Source organism: Sus scrofa, chromosome 16 (genome assembly GCF_000003025.6).
Source record: "Sus scrofa isolate TJ Tabasco breed Duroc chromosome 16, Sscrofa11.1, whole genome shotgun sequence".
Classification (NCBI taxonomy): domain Eukaryota; kingdom Metazoa; phylum Chordata; class Mammalia; order Artiodactyla; family Suidae; genus Sus; species Sus scrofa.
In genome coordinates, this window is record NC_010458.4 from 64716309 (window position 1) to 64735776 (window position 19468).

The following is a 19468-nucleotide window of genomic DNA, read 5'->3' on the forward strand; positions in this document are numbered from 1 at the left end:
ATAATTTTAGTTAATTTCCACAAGAGACAGGTTGAGAGTTTACTGTTTGGAAGGGGAGAAGCTGGGAGAGATAGCTAAATCTTGTATATGCAAAAATGATTACATTATCTTAAATGAAAATGCTACTCTGTTAACAACTTCAACAAGCATTGCATTTGGGGTAAAAAAAAATCTTTTTAATAAAAAGTTACCTGAAGTTCACTCCAACTTAAAATATACAAGTGAGGAAAAAGTACTTATTCTGATTTATATGTCTTTTGGAGGTGTAATTATTGGCTTTTTACTCACCTATGTAAAACAATGTACTTTTGTAAATGGATTTCTGGCCACTTTATGCAGCCTTTCTTTTTTTTTTTTACCTCTTTTTTTTTCTTACATGAAAAGTAAGCACTGTCAATCAAGGAATTTTAAGGTTTATTTCCTCTTTAGAAATGATTGATAGCCTTTTAGATTTACAAGTTGACAAGTTAAAGGGTTCTATTGGTATAATTATGTACTAAATTCACAGTCTTTCAATTTAAATGTCCTTTTAAAACCACAAGATTATCATACCTGTATTTGGAAAAGTGGGCCAGTCAGTTTGGGTTGGTATACAAATTGCTTCCATTAGCCTTGGGACCTATTTGAATTTAATACAGTTTTTTAAAGTTAGCGGTAGTATGAATCTTTTAAAATTTAGGTTAATGGAAATGCATTTTAAGTAACGCATGTGGCAACTTGTTTTCTAAATGTATAGCTAAATGTCAGAACTACAAAGACTGTCTTTTTGTTCAGCATGGGAGAAAATATGTAGTTGAATTCTTTGGTTACACTAAAAAAGAAAAGAAAGAAACCCACCCCCTTATTACTCAGAAGATAGGCAGGAGTAGGTAGAGGATGGAATCGCCATGTTTCCTTGGTCAGGTGGGGAAGCCTAAAGATACTTCATATTCTGGGGAGGAATTTCAGAAATAATCAACCAGAGTCCACTTGGAATCGAGTTGAATTTAAGGATGCTTTGAAGAAGGTATAGTCAGTATGAGGACAAGAAGGCCCACTCTCTCCAAATATTATGACAGGTTTGCTCTTCTTTTAGTCTTAGATTTTTTTCCTGGAGGAGTTCTCACTGTGGCTCAGTGGTCATGAACCTGAATAGTACCCATGAGAATGCGGGTTTGATCTCTGGCCTCGCTCAGTGGGTTAAGGATCTGGCATTGCCGTGAGCTGTGGTGTAGGTTGCAGATGAGGCTTGGATCTGGTGCTATGGCTGTGGTATAGGTCACAGATTAGAGCTGGGATCCTGAGTTGCTGTGGCTGTGGTGTAGGCCAGCAGCTGTAGCTCATGATTCAACCTCTCGTCTGCGAACTTCCATATGCCGCAGGTGCAGCCCTAAAAAGCAGAAAACAAAAGGATTTCTTCCCTGAGACCCAGCTGTTCTAAGCTAGTGCTCCATAGAGGTTAGCACTTTTCCTGAAATAATATGGATGTTGGTGAAGAAGTCTGTTGCCTTAGACGTGAGGGTGTTGGACCAAGGGAATTTTATTCTCCATACCTGTCTCTTTTTGGACTCCATTGAGGGCAGGATAGGCTTTCCACACTGGGAAGATCTGATCTCCCCTGCCTCTCTCTGCACTCTTGCAGGCTTAATTGCCACAGATGGCATTGACATAGTGTATCAGCTGAGGCCTATTGGAGATTTTGTAGCTAATCAAATACTTTGAATTCTGTGATTTACAACTGTGGGTACCCTTGGACAAGCCCTGCTGTGTTCTGACCCAAGCTTCTGAATCCTAAAGGGAATACTAAAACGTCACATCAAGTTCCATTTTACTTTCTATTTTCAACAATGTAAGGAATCGAGAACTCGGTCAGAAGAGCAGGGTTTGAGACCTGCTGCTCATGTTCTTGTGAGTCCTTCCCTACCGTGGTCAACAGCAGAAGCAATGGTGGAAACATTCACCAAAAGGGATCATTCGTCCAGCCGTTTTATGAGCCACTTGACAAGTATCACTTAAATTTGGGACTTCCCAGTTATTTCTAAACCGTCGGTGTTGCAAATCATGTACTGTTGTATTTCTTGAACATTGTTCTAATTGTGTGACTTCTTCATTGCAGCCCTCAATGAACCCACCATCGATTATGGCTTCCAGAGGTTACAGAAGGTTATTCCCCGGCACCCTGGTGACCCTGAGCGTTTGCCAAAGGTCAGGATACTTCCTCTTTGGGTTATAGTCTCTGGAAATGTGGGCTTGGGTGACTGGCAGAAAACTTGGCCATTGGTAGAAATTAGTTCATAGATAAGAGACCCAGTAGTTTTTATGCTTTGTGTGTTTGGTATTTGAAGGTAAGCAAGGATGAAATCAGCAAGCACTTACATGCCAGGTAAGGTTGTACTTATTTTTATGGATGTCACTTCTTCCTCTCAAAACCCTTCTGAGGTTGGTACTATTACTACCTCTAGTTTAGAGAAAAAATAACCCAAGAGAGGTTAAATCATTTGCCCAAGGTCACACAGCATGTAAACTGCTAAGGTGAGATTTGAACCATACAGCCCAAGTCCAGGTTATTAATCATTACATCATGTCAATTCTCAAGAGGGAAAAAGAACATTGATTTTCTACCCTCAGAGGATCTTTACTTATTCTTAGTGAGGGGAGAGCAGCTAGAGCTCAAAAGAAAACATGTTGACAGATCTTGGCATACACATTGGCAGAGGGCAGCTAAGACATGAGCCTTTTCACCTCTGGAGGCATCTCATGTAATAAGAAAGGGAGGCACAATTGGGAGAAATTAGACACAAATGCAAGACTGAGAAACATATGTCATGCAGCCATACCTCATTGATTGCCAATGCAGCAAAAAGGAAATTCACATTTATTGGTTTCTATTCTGTACCTGTTGTCGATGTTGCAAATATTCCCATCTCTGTACCCAAGGCTCTATGTGGGAGGGACAGCCATTCACAGTGCCACACATAACAATATTATTTAACAAAAAAGGACCAAATAATATTATTTGACAGAAGTGCAACAACCAACATCCTAGGAAGACTCAGAGGAGAGAACAATTAAATGCTAAAGTTCGAAGAACAGAATTAGTCGAGCCACCATTCCCTGTTTACTGACAGGAAAAGGAAATTTCATTCACTACACAAGTGCAAACTAGTATAAACTAAGTAAATGAGAGGGCCTCTCCATGCCACAGTATGCCTGGAGATAGGTCTTTTCCAGGTCTGTTTCTCCTTATAAAACACATCTAAAAATGAAGTTGGCATCCTTCCCAGATCAGCGACTCTTTGGGGGATCAGTTCACCATCACCAATGTTAGCTGTGGGCCGGTGGCCCTGGGGGGCAGAGCCACCTGTCAGAATAGGCCTTGTCCAGGAGAAGGCTGCCCCCCAAAACTGAGGCCCAGACGTGAGGGGCTGGGGGGTTGGTGAGGGGTGCTACTTGACCAGAGAGAGAGAGAGAACTGCAACCAGCAAAATCTGTCCTCTCCTAGACTCCAGGGGAAGAACCACGTAGCTTTCAGTCTCAACCGTGCATTCCCGTAACAGCCTTACTCCCACTGAGCACTGCTCACCTTGGAAAACCTTCTTGAGAGCATTTTACCCAAGGAAGACATCAGTGATGTCTTGGTCTGTTCACATCCTTGTCTTTGAAAGGGGCCTGCATCTTCCACGCCCTTACCTTTTACCCTGACTTACTCTTAGTAGTAAATGACCCTCTCCTTCCACAGCATAGATGAGCCATGGAGAGAATTACCTTTAGGTTCCTTTGGCAAGCACCCAGCTCCCATGCATTTCCTATGGGATGATAATCAGCACTTTTATAGCACAAAGTTGTAAATAATGTGTGTCCAGCCAGTGGTCCATGCCTAGAAAGTAGCCACCAGTACATTGCCAGATTGTCTCCACTGTTTCCATTTGGGGGCCACTTTCACCCTTTCCTTGGGCATTTGCTGTCTCTAGAGTCCACAGAGGGGGCTGGTGAGTCAGACTGGGGGAGGGGAATTCAGAGCCACAGCACCAAGCAGCTCTGCAGTCCGGCTCAAAATGCTTGACCTCTCTGTGCCTTCACTTCCTCCTCTGTCAAATGGACACGGTAATGTTTCCTACTCCGTGGGTTGTTTTAATCACTTAGTTAGCACTCACGAAAAGGTAGCTGGGACTGTTGACCGATTGAGTGAGTGTGGGACCTTGGCTTCCGAGTGCTTGCCTCACCAAGCTCTGCAGGCAGGAGTTCCTACTCCTGGTCAGCAGCGGAGTGGAAGGTTTATCTTCCGTACCTCGGTTTCTTCCTCGATCCAGTGGGGGTGAAATAATCATGCTGACTTCACTGGGATCACACAAGGATAAAAAGAAGGAATCCCGTGGGTGCCTCGGCATAGTTTCTGGCCCACAATTGCCGCTGTATAAATATTTATTGAAAAATAAGAGACAAATTTGGTTTAATGGTTGAGGAGGTCTAAAGCAACCAAGCGGTACTTTCCTTATTCCTACAGAAAAGAGAGAAACAGGAATACGTGGTTGAGCCTTGCATACTGACTTTCAAAAACATTTTCACAGTTGCCCATCACGTTCAGAAATGCCGGAACAAATAGCATAGGCACGTGTCCCCTCGTCCCCGGTGGCCTGATGGTGAAATTCCCCAGCCCGGTTTTCCTGGGCTGGGGAAGAATAATCAAGGGCACAATGGGCCGGTGTGTTAAGGAAACACTCCCCCCACTTGCATCCAGCCACTTGACCGTGCAGGGACTTTGGCCAGAGCCCACGCCAGGAAGCTCTCTGTGTGACTCACATCAGAGTGGTGTCCTCTTGGCTCTGAATGTGAAGGTGGAGTGAGAGGTCAAGAGCAGGGTCAGGAAGTGGCGGATGGAGCCAGCACGGGGTATTCCTGTGCACTTGGGAGATTTATACTCCTGCTGTCCATTGTTCGGGGGATGAAAACGGGCCCCGCCTTTCTTAGAAGCATGGTCAGTGTTTGTCAAACAGGAGTGTTTCAGTGAGCCGTGGACCACACACCTTAAAAAACAAACTCCACTTTATTAAACCCATGTGTTTGTGAATAGACAAAGCTAGATTCATACAACCACCCACATATCCCGTCAAATGAAACTGCTCCAAAGACGGAGCAGACAGCTTTCCATAATAATATGTCTTTGTATACTGGCTTGTGCATTTTCAAAGAACTTGTCCGTGCTTTGTTTCATTGGCACCCCACTTGTGAGAGAAGTCAAGAAAGCAGACTTCATTCCCATTTGCCAAATGAGAAAATGGGAGCGAGCCGAATCCTTCTTTGTAAAGGATTTGTCCCTGAAAAGTCACCATCAGTGATAGTGGCTGTACACACAAATGTAAACTACTGTAATTATGCTAACCCCAGATGTGTTTTGGTTTCCTTTTCCATGAGCACGTGGAGAAGGTCAGGCAAAGGGTTTTAAGTGGCAGTGTTCTATTCTGTGTTGTACAGACTTGCCTTTTCTTTCTCGATCCTGGAAGGAGGGAGAGGAACGTGTGACCAGCTTGGGGAGGAAGGTTGACTTTTCTTAGAACATAGAGGTGACAGGCATGGGGACTACGGCCAGTCAGAAACTCGGAGATGCTGAGAGGCCTTTCCAAAAACACTGAGCAAGGAGTGGTCTCTGCTTGAAGGCCAGAGGTGTCTCTGTCCCCTTTCCATTTGTTAGTTGTCTTCCTGAGTGGCTAGTGAGCATTAATGCAAAGGCAATGGGCTTGGCTGGTGTCCTCAGGTTAGTGGTGAGTCCCAGGGAGCATGCCTACTGGGTACCTGGCATGGCCTCAGAGCAGAGAGGCTGATGAGAATGGGCTCTAGGGTCAGGTGGACGTGGACTTTGAAAACCAGAGGCACTGCTCAGGGCACTGCCTCCTTTTCCCAGCCTCAGCTTTCTCCTTTGTCACCAGCTGTTCCACTGCGTGGCTGATGGGTGATAATCAGATAATTTATGCCGAGAGGTCTCTCTGGCACACAGCGAGGCTTCAGTGAAGGGGGGCTGCTATGCCTTGCAAGGTGGCCCCTCCCCATTTCCAAGGTCAGAGTTCCCAGAGTTCCCAGGTGGCAGGCATGCTCCCACTTCACAGCAAGCAAACGGGAAAGCTGAGATCCACAGCCATGTCCTCAGCCTCAGGGCATCAAGTTCCCATTTGCTCTCCCAGGTCTGGAAACCTGAATAATTCTGCCTTGAAATGACCAGCCTCTCTCTCCTGTCCCTTTGCCTCACCTGAGCCCCATCCTACGTGGACTCTCATCAGCTTCCTCTCCTTTCCCCTCCGAGAGGGGTTGGCATGGGGGCCTCCGCAGGGCACACGTGCTTTTTTTTTTCTCCAAGAGCCCATCCCTCTTGCAGAGAAAATAAAGCAGTTTGAGAAAAGTAACAAAGGCAGCATTTGTGTATTTTGCTTTATGGAGCTGAAAATATCTGGTAAATTGATCCAGTGGGAGTAATAAATACACATTACTTTATCTTGTTCTTCATGTCCTATACCCCTGAGCCTTGATAGAACAACACCACTTAATAGACTTAAAAAAGAGTAATTACACTCATTGGTTGTGTGATTTTTCAGCCCTCCCAGCCCTGCCTGACCTTCTAATTTAGCTCACCGTGTCTAACTAATGCATTTATATTCATCTTTTATGAAGCATGTATAGTACAGAATTGACTTTAGAGCCTTTTTCAAGCTGTCCTCACCGGTTTCCAATCTGGTGAAGAGTAAGGAGAGTGGGGACTCTTCATCCCCTTATATCTGCGAGTATAGATAACACATACACATGGCTCGCTGCATTTTCTACCCTTTATGAAACATAATAAAAAGTATTTATTACATTTTTACTTTAAAGCTTTTATACATTCTAGCATTATTTACAGCTAAACATGCAGGCAAAAGATGCAAGTGTTTTAAAAATGATTACTGTTAATGTTTCTGCTTGTCACAAGTGCTTAAATTTTCCTGCACTTTGTCTAAAAACTTAGTACTGTTGCCTTTTAAGAACAACACATTTAAAAGATCTTGCAAGTCAGATTTGCAAACACTGCTGACAGTTTGTGATGAATGATATTGCAAAATTTGCAAGATGTTTGTCATTTCACACAGCCGACATATTAAGGAACAGATTAAGCAACGCGAAACCCCTGTGGAAAACAACCACCCCAAACCCAGAACCCAAACAAACCTCAACCAAACCTTGAACCCAGAGAGCACACACACACACCAGAATCTCTCACCCGGGTTTTCTTTCCCCACTTCCCACTCAGCCAGTGGAACCCAATTGTTCTCAGTGCATTTTCTCTCACCATATGGTCTCCTCATTACCATACACTAAGAGTCCATATGGGAAACTTGTGAAATGAACTGTATTCATTTTAACTGCCAGATGAGCAGCCTTTTGCTTTGCAAGCTTAGCTTAAGTCATCTGCTGTCTTCGTGTTGTTATGGCAACACGGCACCAATAAAAAATTCTAATCTACTGTAAGTGATCACAGTATTTTAAGTGCTTGCCTATAACTGCCCTCAAAGGGGAGGAAGCAGGAGGGGTTATCTTTGTCCAAGGAGCAAAGGGTTATTCTTCATTCCAGCAGGTGTCAGTAAAGAAGCCGCTGAGATGGAGACGGAGGTGATAGGGTGGCCTCGGAGTAGGCGGCGTAGAAGTGCATGGTGAAGGAGGCGGTAGATGGCGAGGGAGGTGGGTTGCAGAGGCATAGATGGTAGTGAGGATGGATTGCAGACCCTTTGGGTGCATCAAGAAAAAGACACACTGAATGTCAGAAACTATAGTTTTCCCAGCAAACACGTGACTCTTCCGCCATGAATAAAACTCAAAGGTGCTGCACCACACAGACCGCGTATCCTCATGGTAGCTTCTCCTTCACTGGTGTGTGAAAAAATCTCGGCCTCCGTGTGAGCCTGCTCTTCCTGTACATGGGAATTAGTCATTTCCAACACCATGCTAATTAAGAGTGCCTTAAAGTAATGGAAGTAGGCAGCAACATCCTTAAATATAAACCATTTTCACCTCCGCAGGCCACATGATATGTTTCATCTCTGTCGCTCTCTCTGTATTGAAAGTGAATGTTTATAGTCTCAGTTCATCAGTTCACATTAGCCTCATGCTGAATATTTAAACACAGAACAATTTGAACACACCATGAAGGAAGACAGTGACTGCACTTTCATTTGGAACAGCAAGGGCTCATCTAATAATAATTTAGTAAATCAGCCATTTAGTGGCTCGGTTGTGCACCGCATTGTGCCAAATATTATTCAGTTCCACTGTACACTTGCAGAATTGAAATTCACACTCCAGTCATAGGCACTGTTTTTGCTCAATGGAGAGATGAGACCCAAAATCACCCTCCCTAAAGAGCGTTCGTGTTTAGCGATTTATCATGAATACAGAGCTGGGGCAAAATAAAACTGGAGTCGGCTGTATACCATGTATTCTAATTATGCTTTTATTGTTTTAGTCTTTATGCAAAGACTATCTGTAATTCAAAACCTGCAGTTGCATCAGTGAAAACACAAATAAGAAATCTTTGCATAACCACGTTGCCTGTTAGCAGAAAAGGGGATGACTAAGGGTTTCAGAAAAGGATACAGAAAAACTCCACGTCTTTTATCTTCCATGCTCTGACACTGGCCGTGCTCTTGTCCTATTTGTTTATTTATCTTTTTTTAAATTTCAGGATGCTCTGTTAACATTATATTCAGCAACCAAAATGACTCAAACAAAAAATTACAACAACCAAAGCAAATCATACAATATATTCAGCTCTCAGGGAAGGCATGCCTGAGTTTGATTCCAAAAATCATGTTGTCTCTGCATTCCCTTGTCAGGAGCACAAGGTATGGAATGCAGTTCCTTTCCCCCCCATATCTGCCAGAAAACTTGAAAATTCGACTTCCCTGTTTTGATAATATGCTCCATTTCGGGGCTTGGTGTCCCCTCCCACTTATGTTTCTTTTATCAGGGGAGTTTAGCCCAGTTCTGTGCACCCCTGAAATTGTGTATAGAATTGGGTATGTATGTGTGTGTGTTACAAGTATGCGCACACATATTATTTTTCTGGAGTAGGAGATTTTAGCTTCATTAAAAAGGCCATGACCTCCACAAAAGTTACAGTTCTCACTTTTTAGACTATTTTTATCTTGACTGACTTTACAGGAGGTTCCTCTGTTGGTCACAATCGAGTCGTGCCCATTTTAGAGCTGAGTAAACTGAGGCTCAGAGAGAACAATTCCCGCAGCTGGTCAGTGGAGGTGTATTTACCTCACCAAACTTCCTCGCCATTAGTCTGTTCAGAATCTGTCACAGTGTTTTGCAAATAGGATTGCATCCTAAGCAGCAGTTGAGACACATAATACCCACTGATGCTAACGATGCGTAACATTTGCCAAAGCTCTCCGGGAAATAAGTGAGAGAGTTATCAATATTATTGCTGCCTATGGCTCAGTAAACACTCACCGTAGGTCTCCTGATCCAGGTGCTGGTCTTAACCCTACTTTACAGATGACGAGATGGAGGCATGTGGTTTCAATGCTAACGAATGGCAGAGCATGGATCTGAGCCACCTCTACTGCACTCCAGAGCCTGTATCCCTGGACACTGCCTTCTAGAATTAAGAAAAGGGAAGTTTAAGAAAAAAGACTATTTTGCAAACTGATCTTTAAAAATCCCTGGAGCTTGGCCGGGTGGAAGAGGGAAGTGGTAGCTGAGACTGGAAGTAGTGACCCAATGGCTGAGCCAGGGGACATGGCAGCAGGAATTAAAAACACCTGCAAACCTGGGAGATGAGTCTCTTTAGTTGCAGAGCCATGGTGGGAGGGATGGATGCTGGTTCCTCCAACTGCTGAATTCTGGAACCTCCTTCAAGTTCTTTTTTAACACTGTGTTCTTGACTACGTTTAACCTTCTTCGGATCACACCTGGCTAGTGAAGAAGGGCCTCGGATGTAACAACTCATTGGTTCAAGGGGAAGTCACAGGAGGAACGAGGGGCTAACTCATTTCTGCCTCCTAACCACCCCACGCCCCTCCTCCCCCTTAAGGACCGAAGCCCTTAGAAACAGAGACTGGAGGAGATCTCTGACCGGGGCTGTGGTTACTATTTTCAGCCTTGAGTAACACTTCAATTAAGCACTGGAGTAATAAGAATGGAGCTCCGGCAGTCTCGAGGCAGTGGATTTTAATTGCAGTTACAGCCAGTACCATCTGTAAAGCCTTGGGAATCATCATTGACAGAGCCCGTTCATCCGGAGGTACCTATAATAACTGACCCAACTATATTTTTACCCCCCTTAGACGATGTCCTTAATATCCAGCATAGCTCTGGACTGCACAGACCACTTACCCAAGCTGAACTACACGTACTTGTCCAAAAATAGAAATACACACATACATTTGTGTACACAGGCAGCAAACACCCATACACAGATATATACCTAAGATAGTTAATCCCTTTGTTTACTCAGTGGTCCTTTTACTTTCAAACCAGATTGTATTTATTCTCCTTTGCCCTCCAGGAAAGGGAAGCCACAGCCAAAAGACAAAGAGAAACACAAGCAGTTAATTTCTGGCTTTTGTGTTTCTAAGAGCCCAGGCCCTGGCAACTTAAAAGAGTTTCAAGGGTAATTTTGACTCTAGACAGTTTTTGTTTCATGTGCTGACTTTACAACCTACCCCTGAAAAAGGCACCTCTGTCCATAGCCTTCTCTTTAAGCAGAGACTTTCATCCTGATCAGAAAGTCGATTTCCAAGGCCACTCAGCAGGACCTAACCCAGAGCGTTGGTCTTAAACCAGTACAATGAATCAGAATAAGAAGAGCCAGCTAGAGGTTACCGAGTTCAGCTCTGTACCTCCAAGCAGGTCATATTCACAAGGGTGCAGACACCGTTTTTCCCTGTATTTGTGGCGGGAAGCACCCCAGGCTCCCATTCACCAATTACCATGACACCATTTAGAAGAGAATGCCAGGAGACCAAAAAGAGGGGGGAAAGCCATTGTCATAACTCTTCTCAGGAATACCTGCTTTCACAATTTATACTTAACTGCTGACACTTGAAAAGTAGAACATTTTGGTAAAATGAATCAAGCTGTAATGTTTCTTTTATGAGATCTCCTTGCAGGAAAGGGAGGTTTGGCACCTCGTGGAGACCAAGCTTAGTTATCCATCATGGTAGAGTCAGCTGTCCTAGCCAGCTTCTCAGAGGTCATGCGATCGAACCAACAGCTCTTTCAACTATATTATTGCTTACGGAACAGTAATTGAGGCACCAGATAAAAATTACCTGGTCTAATAGGCAGCGAACAATTTTCACTCAATAAAATTGTAAGCCAAATCATTCATTTCATAACACTCTGGCTAATTTATTTGTTGACCTTTTAATATCCATAGCTCTTCAGTGGTATTAACTGCAACTCAGACAAAATCTCTTGTTCATTTCACTTTCATTGATTTTTTTTTTTTCCATTGAGGCAATAACAGCTGCCTGAAAACAGCCTTTTTCTCTCCACTGTAAAAGTCAATCATGTAAGTTAGCATGTCTTACGTTGATACAGCTGCATTAGCTTACAACCTACTTTAATTCCGTGTCTCTTCACCACGTTTGTAACAAAGGCGAAGCTTTCTGGTGCACCTCCAGCCACGTGGAGCAATGATACATAATCATATGTTTGAGAAGTAAGAGGGCTGTGGTCTAATCTGAACACAGAATCGACTTTAAAATTAGAGGTGGTTCAGAAGCCTCCCTAAAACCCCTGCGTTTTCTTTAGACCAGAGTCACCTGCTTTCGATGATTCCTGTGTTAATAGCAGTAGACCTTTTCAAAATATTGAATTCCTTTGTTGTGGCCATTTCTGCAGATTTTGATTATGGTTTGAATTTTATTTTTCTTTAAAGACTGCAGGCAATGAGTGTGTGCTGGAATGTTCAGTAAGCTTCATCTGAAGCTTCTTATATAATAAAACGCTATGAAGTCTTTAGAATGCAGGGCTGTAAAATATAATTGTTACACATTTGGCATTTTATGCCTCCCTAGAAATAACCACTTGCTACCTATACCTCATCTCTGCTCCTCCTTTCCATTTCAATTTACTCTAAAGTGGTCCTTAGCCATAATGAGAAGTCCCCTTTCAACAGAAACATGTTTAATTATATCCATGCTAAATGTAAGTGACTCTCCTCAGTCATAGGGCTTCTGAGCAAAGAGGGTTTGAAGTGTGACACTAAAGGTTTCTGATGATCTGCGGTAAGCTCTATTTCGAGAAGTTCATATTACCAGAAAAAAATGAAAAATTTGAGGAATGTCTCAGAGGATCAAAAACTAAACAGTGCTCCAGTATTATTTTGGTTTGTTTTACTTTTTCCCTCACTGCCCTCATTATATGATTTCTTAGGATGCAAAGTCTAACATTGTGGAATTTTCCATTTGGCTGAATAAACACAAAGGACATTGGGATATAAAACTACCCTCCACAGAATTCCCTCTCATACAACTAGTGTGTATTGCATTGTACATCCAGCTCTGGGGAAAATAGGCTGCCAGAAACTTGCAATTTTTTTGGCTTTTAGGCTTTCCACTCAGTAGTGTCACCACATTTTTATATCCAAGTCGGGGGTCGGGGGGAAGCTAGAACTTAAAAGCTAGTGAGATAAACACAGTGTTTAAAAATCTGGACCCAGTAGTAAATTCCAGAGTGACGAGGCGAATAGAGTCCATGCTGATTTCATTGGTAGTTGCTTATCGCCTTTGCATCAGGAGTGATTTTGCTATTCCACTTCATTTTATGTTGCTGAGAGCTGGACCCACTGTTATCTTAAATCCCTGAGATGAGGCAAAGTAGATTGGTGGTAAATGGATGTCAGCAAAATGTGCAGTGACAGAAAAGTACTGTACTTCTTTCTCGAGAATCACCCACGTCCACTTGACTTTGATAATTGATGCTTATCATTGACCTTCTGTTTTCTTCTATGTCTCTCAAAACATTATTTTCTACTTGAAGGAGCCTAATTCCAAGCACAGATTGTCTTCCCAAATTACCGAAGCATCCCTGGGCTTTGGTTTTATGAGGGAGTTTCTAGAGTCTCAAAAATCTGATTCTGAGATTTGAACTTAATGTGGTGTTGGTAAATCGGTACCCATCTGGCTTTATGAGCTGGCCTCTCTGTGCTCTGAATGAGAGTTCAGGCCATCTCCCCTGCACATCTGGGCTTGAAGTACTCAAAACACATTGACCTGGGCTTATCAATGGGTTTGGTTTTCTATGATTAGACATCTTTCTCCCTGGAAGGCTAGGTGGGGTCAGTGAATACGAGCTTATCAGCAACTCATTTGAGATCAGATGCTGAAGGGAAGTTTCCCATGGTAGGTGAATAATCCTCAGAGATTTTACTGTCATGAAACAGAAGGAAAGATGAATTAGCCATGTCTGCATATCAGACATGATATGCCTGGTTCCCAAGAGTGTGCAAATGCCTTAAGTATTTCTAAGAGCCTAAAAGTACAGGTAATAAAAGGCTGATGTACATCAAGACCAACCTCATGTTACTAGCAGCCTATGACTTGAGATACTGTCTGAACCTGACGTGATTCATTACATTAATCACAAAATTAAAATGTACATACAAGCCAATAGGAGTGAAGGAGCAAAATCGGTTTTCAAAAGTGGTATCCATGCACCTCCCCCCACCCCCCAGCCCCGATCAAGACTTGACCCCTTTGGGAATTTATACATTGGATTAAAAAGTCTGAAGGCAAATGAAATCTTGAAATCTTCTGGTTTTATAAACTATGCCAAATATATGACTTAGTCATTTCCTCATATCAATTAAGCATGCACTTTTTAAAGTAACTCTCTTAGGATAAACTCTTCAACAAGAGTTCCTCAAGAGAGGCCGTGGTTTGCTGAGGATTGTGCTTGGGGCTTAGAGGAGATTAAGATCTGTTCATGGCCTCAGAGACCCCACAGTCTAATGGAGAATGAAGACTAACACACTTAAGACCAGAGCAAAATGACCCCATGGCCTCTACTTCTGTGCCATGCTGAGTGTTAGAGGCATGGGAGAGGTTAGGAGCTGGGGTCCCGGGGAAGGTGAATTTAGTCCTGATAGACTAGTGTAGCTATGAAGAGCTCAAGCTCTGATGTCCAACAGGCCTGAGACTGAATCCATCCATCAGCTGTGTGAACTCAGGGCCAGCCGGCAGACCTCTCTTTCCTTTCCCAGTTTCCCCTCTTTCCCAGTTTCCTCATTTGTCAAATGAAGATTGAAAGAGTTAATGTTTTGCTTTCAGTAAACAGCACCTATCTTTTCCATTTCTTTACCACCACTACTACTAGCACCACCTTCATTACCAGGCTTTAGAGGACAGGAAGGCAGTGTGAAAGACCCCAGACTGGAGCCAGCTTTCCAGGAGGGATCAGGGCGAAATGAGTGAAGGTATAGCATTAGGAGAGAGCCCGGCATGCTACTTCTAGACCAGAGAGGACCAGCTGACACAGAACAGAGAGCAGTTCTTCAGATGTATAAGGAGAGAAGATTGGATAAAGAAGGTAGGACCGGCTGGTGGTGGAAATCTTTTGCAGCCCCTGTAGAACCCCATGCCTGAATTCCAGGAAGACAGAGTGTCTTGAAAGTTGACCAGTACCATCAGAATGGGACTACTGGGCAACAGGAAGCTCAAAAATTATTTGCTAATTGATGGGGTTGCAACATAGGAAGTAAAGCCAAATCTTCTCTATTTGTAGCCCATTCAGCATTTTGATTACAAAGGTTCCTAAACATAAGCAAAAGTTGTAACAATTACACTTGAACTGTTTCTCTTACCCCACTCCTGAATCTCCCCCATATTTCTACTAAATCTAAACAGATTTAGTATGGGTTTTCTGTTTTCTCTTCTCTCTAGACTCCCCATTCACATAATCAACAATCAATGGTTATAGTACGATAGGTAAAGACAGGTTTTAATTGTGAAAGGATATGTCAGCAAAAAGGTGTTGTTTGGAAGGCGTAAACATTTGCTGTTTCTTTAAGAGAGAATACAATAGTCGGATGCAGGATGTAAACTGGAGAACAAGCATTAGCTCTACAAGGAGATTCAGGGGCTTTTCAATATTTAGAATACTAGTATTTGTCTTCTTAATTCTCCAATGCGATATGTATATTTTAATCCAAGGATAGGATTAATTATCTTGGAAGTTTAAACTGCTAGCAGGGAGACGTTTTAAACATTATGAAAAGAAGAGAAAATCTCTCCTGACAAATAAATGCCTTGAAAAATTAGATATTAGTACTAGTCAAGTGTTCTTTCTATTCAGAAATGTTAAAATTGCATATTAGAATGGAAGGAGCCTTATATGCTCCATCCTAATGTCACAAAAAATAAGACTTTAGGAACAATTTCAGAGACAAAAGATTATGTGAAACATCTAGCTCTTCCCCTTATGGGAAATCTCTCCCTCTCTCTCTCTCTTTTTTTTAACATTCCAGGCTCAATCATTTCCTAATGTGAAATTACAGATTTTTCAAATTACCATTTAAAACTGCAAAAAAATTACACTTGTGACCACCGAAGAGATAGCATATACTATCAATTTGATTTTAAAAGGCATACATCTTTTATACTACCTGTCATTTTTATAATGCCTTTTACAAATTTAATCAATACATTTTAACATTCTATATACTTTAAGTGCAATATACAATAAATATTCAAGTTTCATCTTAAACATGCTTTAGCCTTTAAATTGTTAAAACTGCAGTGCCCTTTCAATCTACTTACATAATGTCATAAAATATACATTTCAAGGTAAATGAAGTCAGCTACTTCAATTTAGTCCCTCAAACTGGTAGTAAATGAGAGGTTAACACTATGGTGCCAAAGCCATTATTGAGTAAATTTAGCACCTTGGACAGCTCTGTAAAATCTTTATTGCTTTCCTGACCTGCTCGTCATGTTCTGTCTGTGTGTTCAGTGGCTCTCAGCTCTGATTGAAAGGCAATATATTAGATCCCCAACACAAACACGCTTGGGGGCTAGTTCACTGGGAGCGTAATGACATGGAGGTGAGAGCAATTTTCTGGTCACCGAAATCCAAGCACCTTGCAGGTCTGCTGCACTAACTCATAGAGGACCCAGAAATTTCCTTTCACCTCCCATTTGCAGAAATAACTAATAAAAGCTGTATCACTTTGGCAAAACTGAGCCACAACAAAAGTGGGTTCTCCCTTAAAACCCCGAAGTTAATACCACCATGAAGGACATTTTGAAATGGGCAAGGTATCATTGAAGGGGATCACTTCCAGGACATGAAATCCAGGTTCATGGTCCTCAAGACTGCTGGTCTGCAGCAATGCTGGGGTGCTGACCCACCTCCAGCACCATGCCCAGTGGAAAGTGTGTCCCGGCTTCCTAGGTTGAAGAAGGAGGCAGCTCTAGGAATTGAGGTTCACATGCTTCATTTTCAAAAGGTTGAATGGTGATGAGAGCTACAGGTATTGAAGAAGAAGAAGAAGAAATAAGTGGATTATGTCATTGAAAAAAACGTTATCACCCAAAATATAATTGCCTACACTGATAGTTGGAATTTTTCAGGTGCAGAAACTTAAGAGATTTTAGAGTTTATTTTGAACTTCCCTCCTCCCAGGTTCTGAGAAATTCTTTAAAATTAGAAGCACTGCTCTCCATTATCAGTGATGCTGCTCCAAGACTGAAGTTCACAAGTGCAGTTTCTAACTGCACCTCATCTTGCTTGTGACAAACAGGAGACCTGTTATTTTTTTCCCTACAGCGAAAAGAAAAAAAAAAAAAAAAACCTTCCCTGTCAAGCCCCAAAACTGGCATAAATATTTACTTGAAGAAATAAAGGACTATAGACCCAGAGAAGTCAGATTTTAGTAAATAAACTAAATTGATCCTGTTTTAATTTTTCCTAAGAGCCAGATAAAGCCATGAGGGTTCAGCGAGGGCAGCCCAGCTGAATTTGATCTGGGGATGGGGTTTAGTGTGCCCATGCCATAGCAAATTATTAACTGCTGTGGTCAGACAGTATGGCCAACAAAATGTGGTGAATTATCTTGTAGCTTGCATTAAAAAAAAAAAAAGCGATTATCTCAGATGTATTTATTCAAACCCCATTGATTATGTTTTTCACTCCTTATAGGAAAAAAATAACAACTGTTTTCTAAATGGGGCCTAGCAGTTTAAGGCAAGCATAAATGTTTATTGAGAACTGAAAACCCCTCGTTCTCATTTTTGAATTTAGGACATTATATATGTCATAAGTAGTTACTGCAGTATGACAACTATTTTACCGTATATTATAGAGAATTTAAAATTGAAAAATGCTAATATGTATCTAAAAGCTTGTCATTTCAAGAGTTGTTCAAGAAATTTTGAAGAGGCTATGGTGACAGCAAAATGAACGCAATTATATCCCTATTTTCTGATCAGCGTCTGCGGTATGTGAAAATTGAACAGCACTGCTTCTCCATGCAGAAATCCATTGTGTCAAATATTTAAAGTTAAACTTCTTTTTGAAACTTTATCCACAGCAAAAAAAAAAAAATTGTAAACATATCTTCTTACATATCACCTCTGATAATAGTACCATGCCTTCAGGTTTGCTTCTCTGATAAACCTCCATTTTATAGCTTAACCTTCCTTTTCACATTCTAGTATAAATGAATCTGCAGAAAATTAGGGCAGAATGAAGAGGGAACGATTTCTTATGGTTGGAATGAAAAAAAAAATTACCGCCACACACTTTTGTCGAGTGCCCTATATTATTAGAAACAAGCATGCTAGCTAAATATGGAAGCCCACCTCAAGGCAAAGGAGACATTTTTTTTTTCTTTGACTGGAGTGAACAGCAGAGCATGTATCTAGGATGAGGATAAATGAGCAAATGGGAAAAATGACAAACAGTACTGAAATAGCAAAGAATTGCTATACAAGAAAGACTCTGCCAGTCATGAAAATTGGTGCAGAGGGAGCTTCCAGGGGCAGGAGAATTCTTTTGTAAGAGCCTCTGACAAAACAGTACGTGGGTTTACTCCATCACCTCCTTATATCATGACTCTGCCGCACACAGGAGATAAACAAAAGAAGTTTAACGCTACATGCTTCTGGTAGCTGAAGATTGATTGGAAATCCCTTGAAAATGACCTGCCTGATAAGGTCATGGTTCCTGGAATAAGCAATTAAGTGCAAAATAAACACATCTTAGGGATTCATAGCATGTACCAACTGACATCGATTATAGTAATCTAGTAAATGACCTCGCCATTGTATTTGGCAATAAACATATGAGTGCTCTATCGTGCTTATGGCAGACTATCGAGTGATATATTTTATCTTGCAAGTACGAATGATGCTCACCTTTTGACTTGATTAAGTGTGTCTGTGAAGGGGGATAAATGGGTGATTTAACGCCATTCTGGAGTTCCCCAAAGCTACTGCCTTTAAGGTGGTGTGTGGGCAAAGCATGGCCAGAGGAAACTGGAACGCGATTGTGTGAAAAGACAACATCCTGCCGTTCCTCAGAGGATTGTATCTGCTTTTCTCCTGGACAGGAAGTGATACTCAAAAGGGCTGCGGATCTGGTGGAAGCGCTGTATGGGATGCCCCACAACAACCAGGTGAGTGCACTGGGTCTCGAACCTTCCACAGTCAACTGAAGCTCTCAGAGTCCTTACTATAATGACAAACTACGCAAAGTAGAAAACCCTTGCATGAGTTCAGAGTGTGAGTCATGCAGACATAACCTGTTGCAAGGCTATTCGGTTCTTCTTCTGCAAATCTTCTATTGCCTTTTGTAGAGAATTATTTTCCTTATGAGAAAAGGCACTTTATTTAAAACAAATCTGTGGGAGTGTACTTCCTAACTGAAGAAGAGAGGGACTGGTGCTTTATTTTATTCCTCTCAGATTTTCAAAAAAACTTCAGGAGGAAAAAGGGGAGGGGGTTAATTTTTTCTCCTAAAGAGTAGAGTGAGGCCAGAATATTGTCTGCTTCTGTTTCATAAAGCAATTCCATGTGTATGATTCAACTTGCCCAGGAAACGATGAGTCTGAGCAATCATTCCTTCCTTTCCTGTGCCACTTGAATCAATATCCAAGAGACACGGTCCCACCAATACTCAGGGACACAGGTGGTCACATAAGCGTGCCCTTAACGTCATCAGAGGAGGGGAGTTGCAGGGGGGGTGTGTGTGCATGCATGCTTGCGTGTGCATGTGACCCCAGAATCCTCTGTTATTGGTGGGGAATGGAAGCCCTGGGTTGCTCTCCTGTACTGTGAGGCAATAGGAAGGACTGGCTAACTTATCGGACTTTCAAAGTCCAACAGAGTAATGCAGCCCAGCCCTGTCCTTAAATAGGGAGGCATCCTTAAGTGAGGTCTCCGCCTCTCGGCGCCTCAGTTGCCTCCTCTGTGATACAGGCATGATGAGGATGAGAGTGAACACAGGTTTGCTG

The 19468-nt window shown here is 42.2% G+C and overlaps 1 protein-coding gene across 13 annotated transcripts in view; it reads left to right on the plus strand.

The window, feature by feature from the left end:
- Positions 1-19468, plus strand: part of EBF1 (early B-cell factor 1) — a 395190-nt gene that overhangs the window by 358310 nt on the left and 17412 nt on the right. For all 13 annotated transcript variants that reach the window (XM_021076598.1, XM_021076599.1, XM_021076597.1 and 10 more), the window contains 2 exons: positions 2096-2184; positions 18566-18631. In XM_021076598.1, the coding sequence (XP_020932257.1) occupies positions 2096-2184; positions 18566-18631 (155 nt within the window). The remainder of the gene's footprint in view (positions 1-2095; positions 2185-18565; positions 18632-19468) is intronic.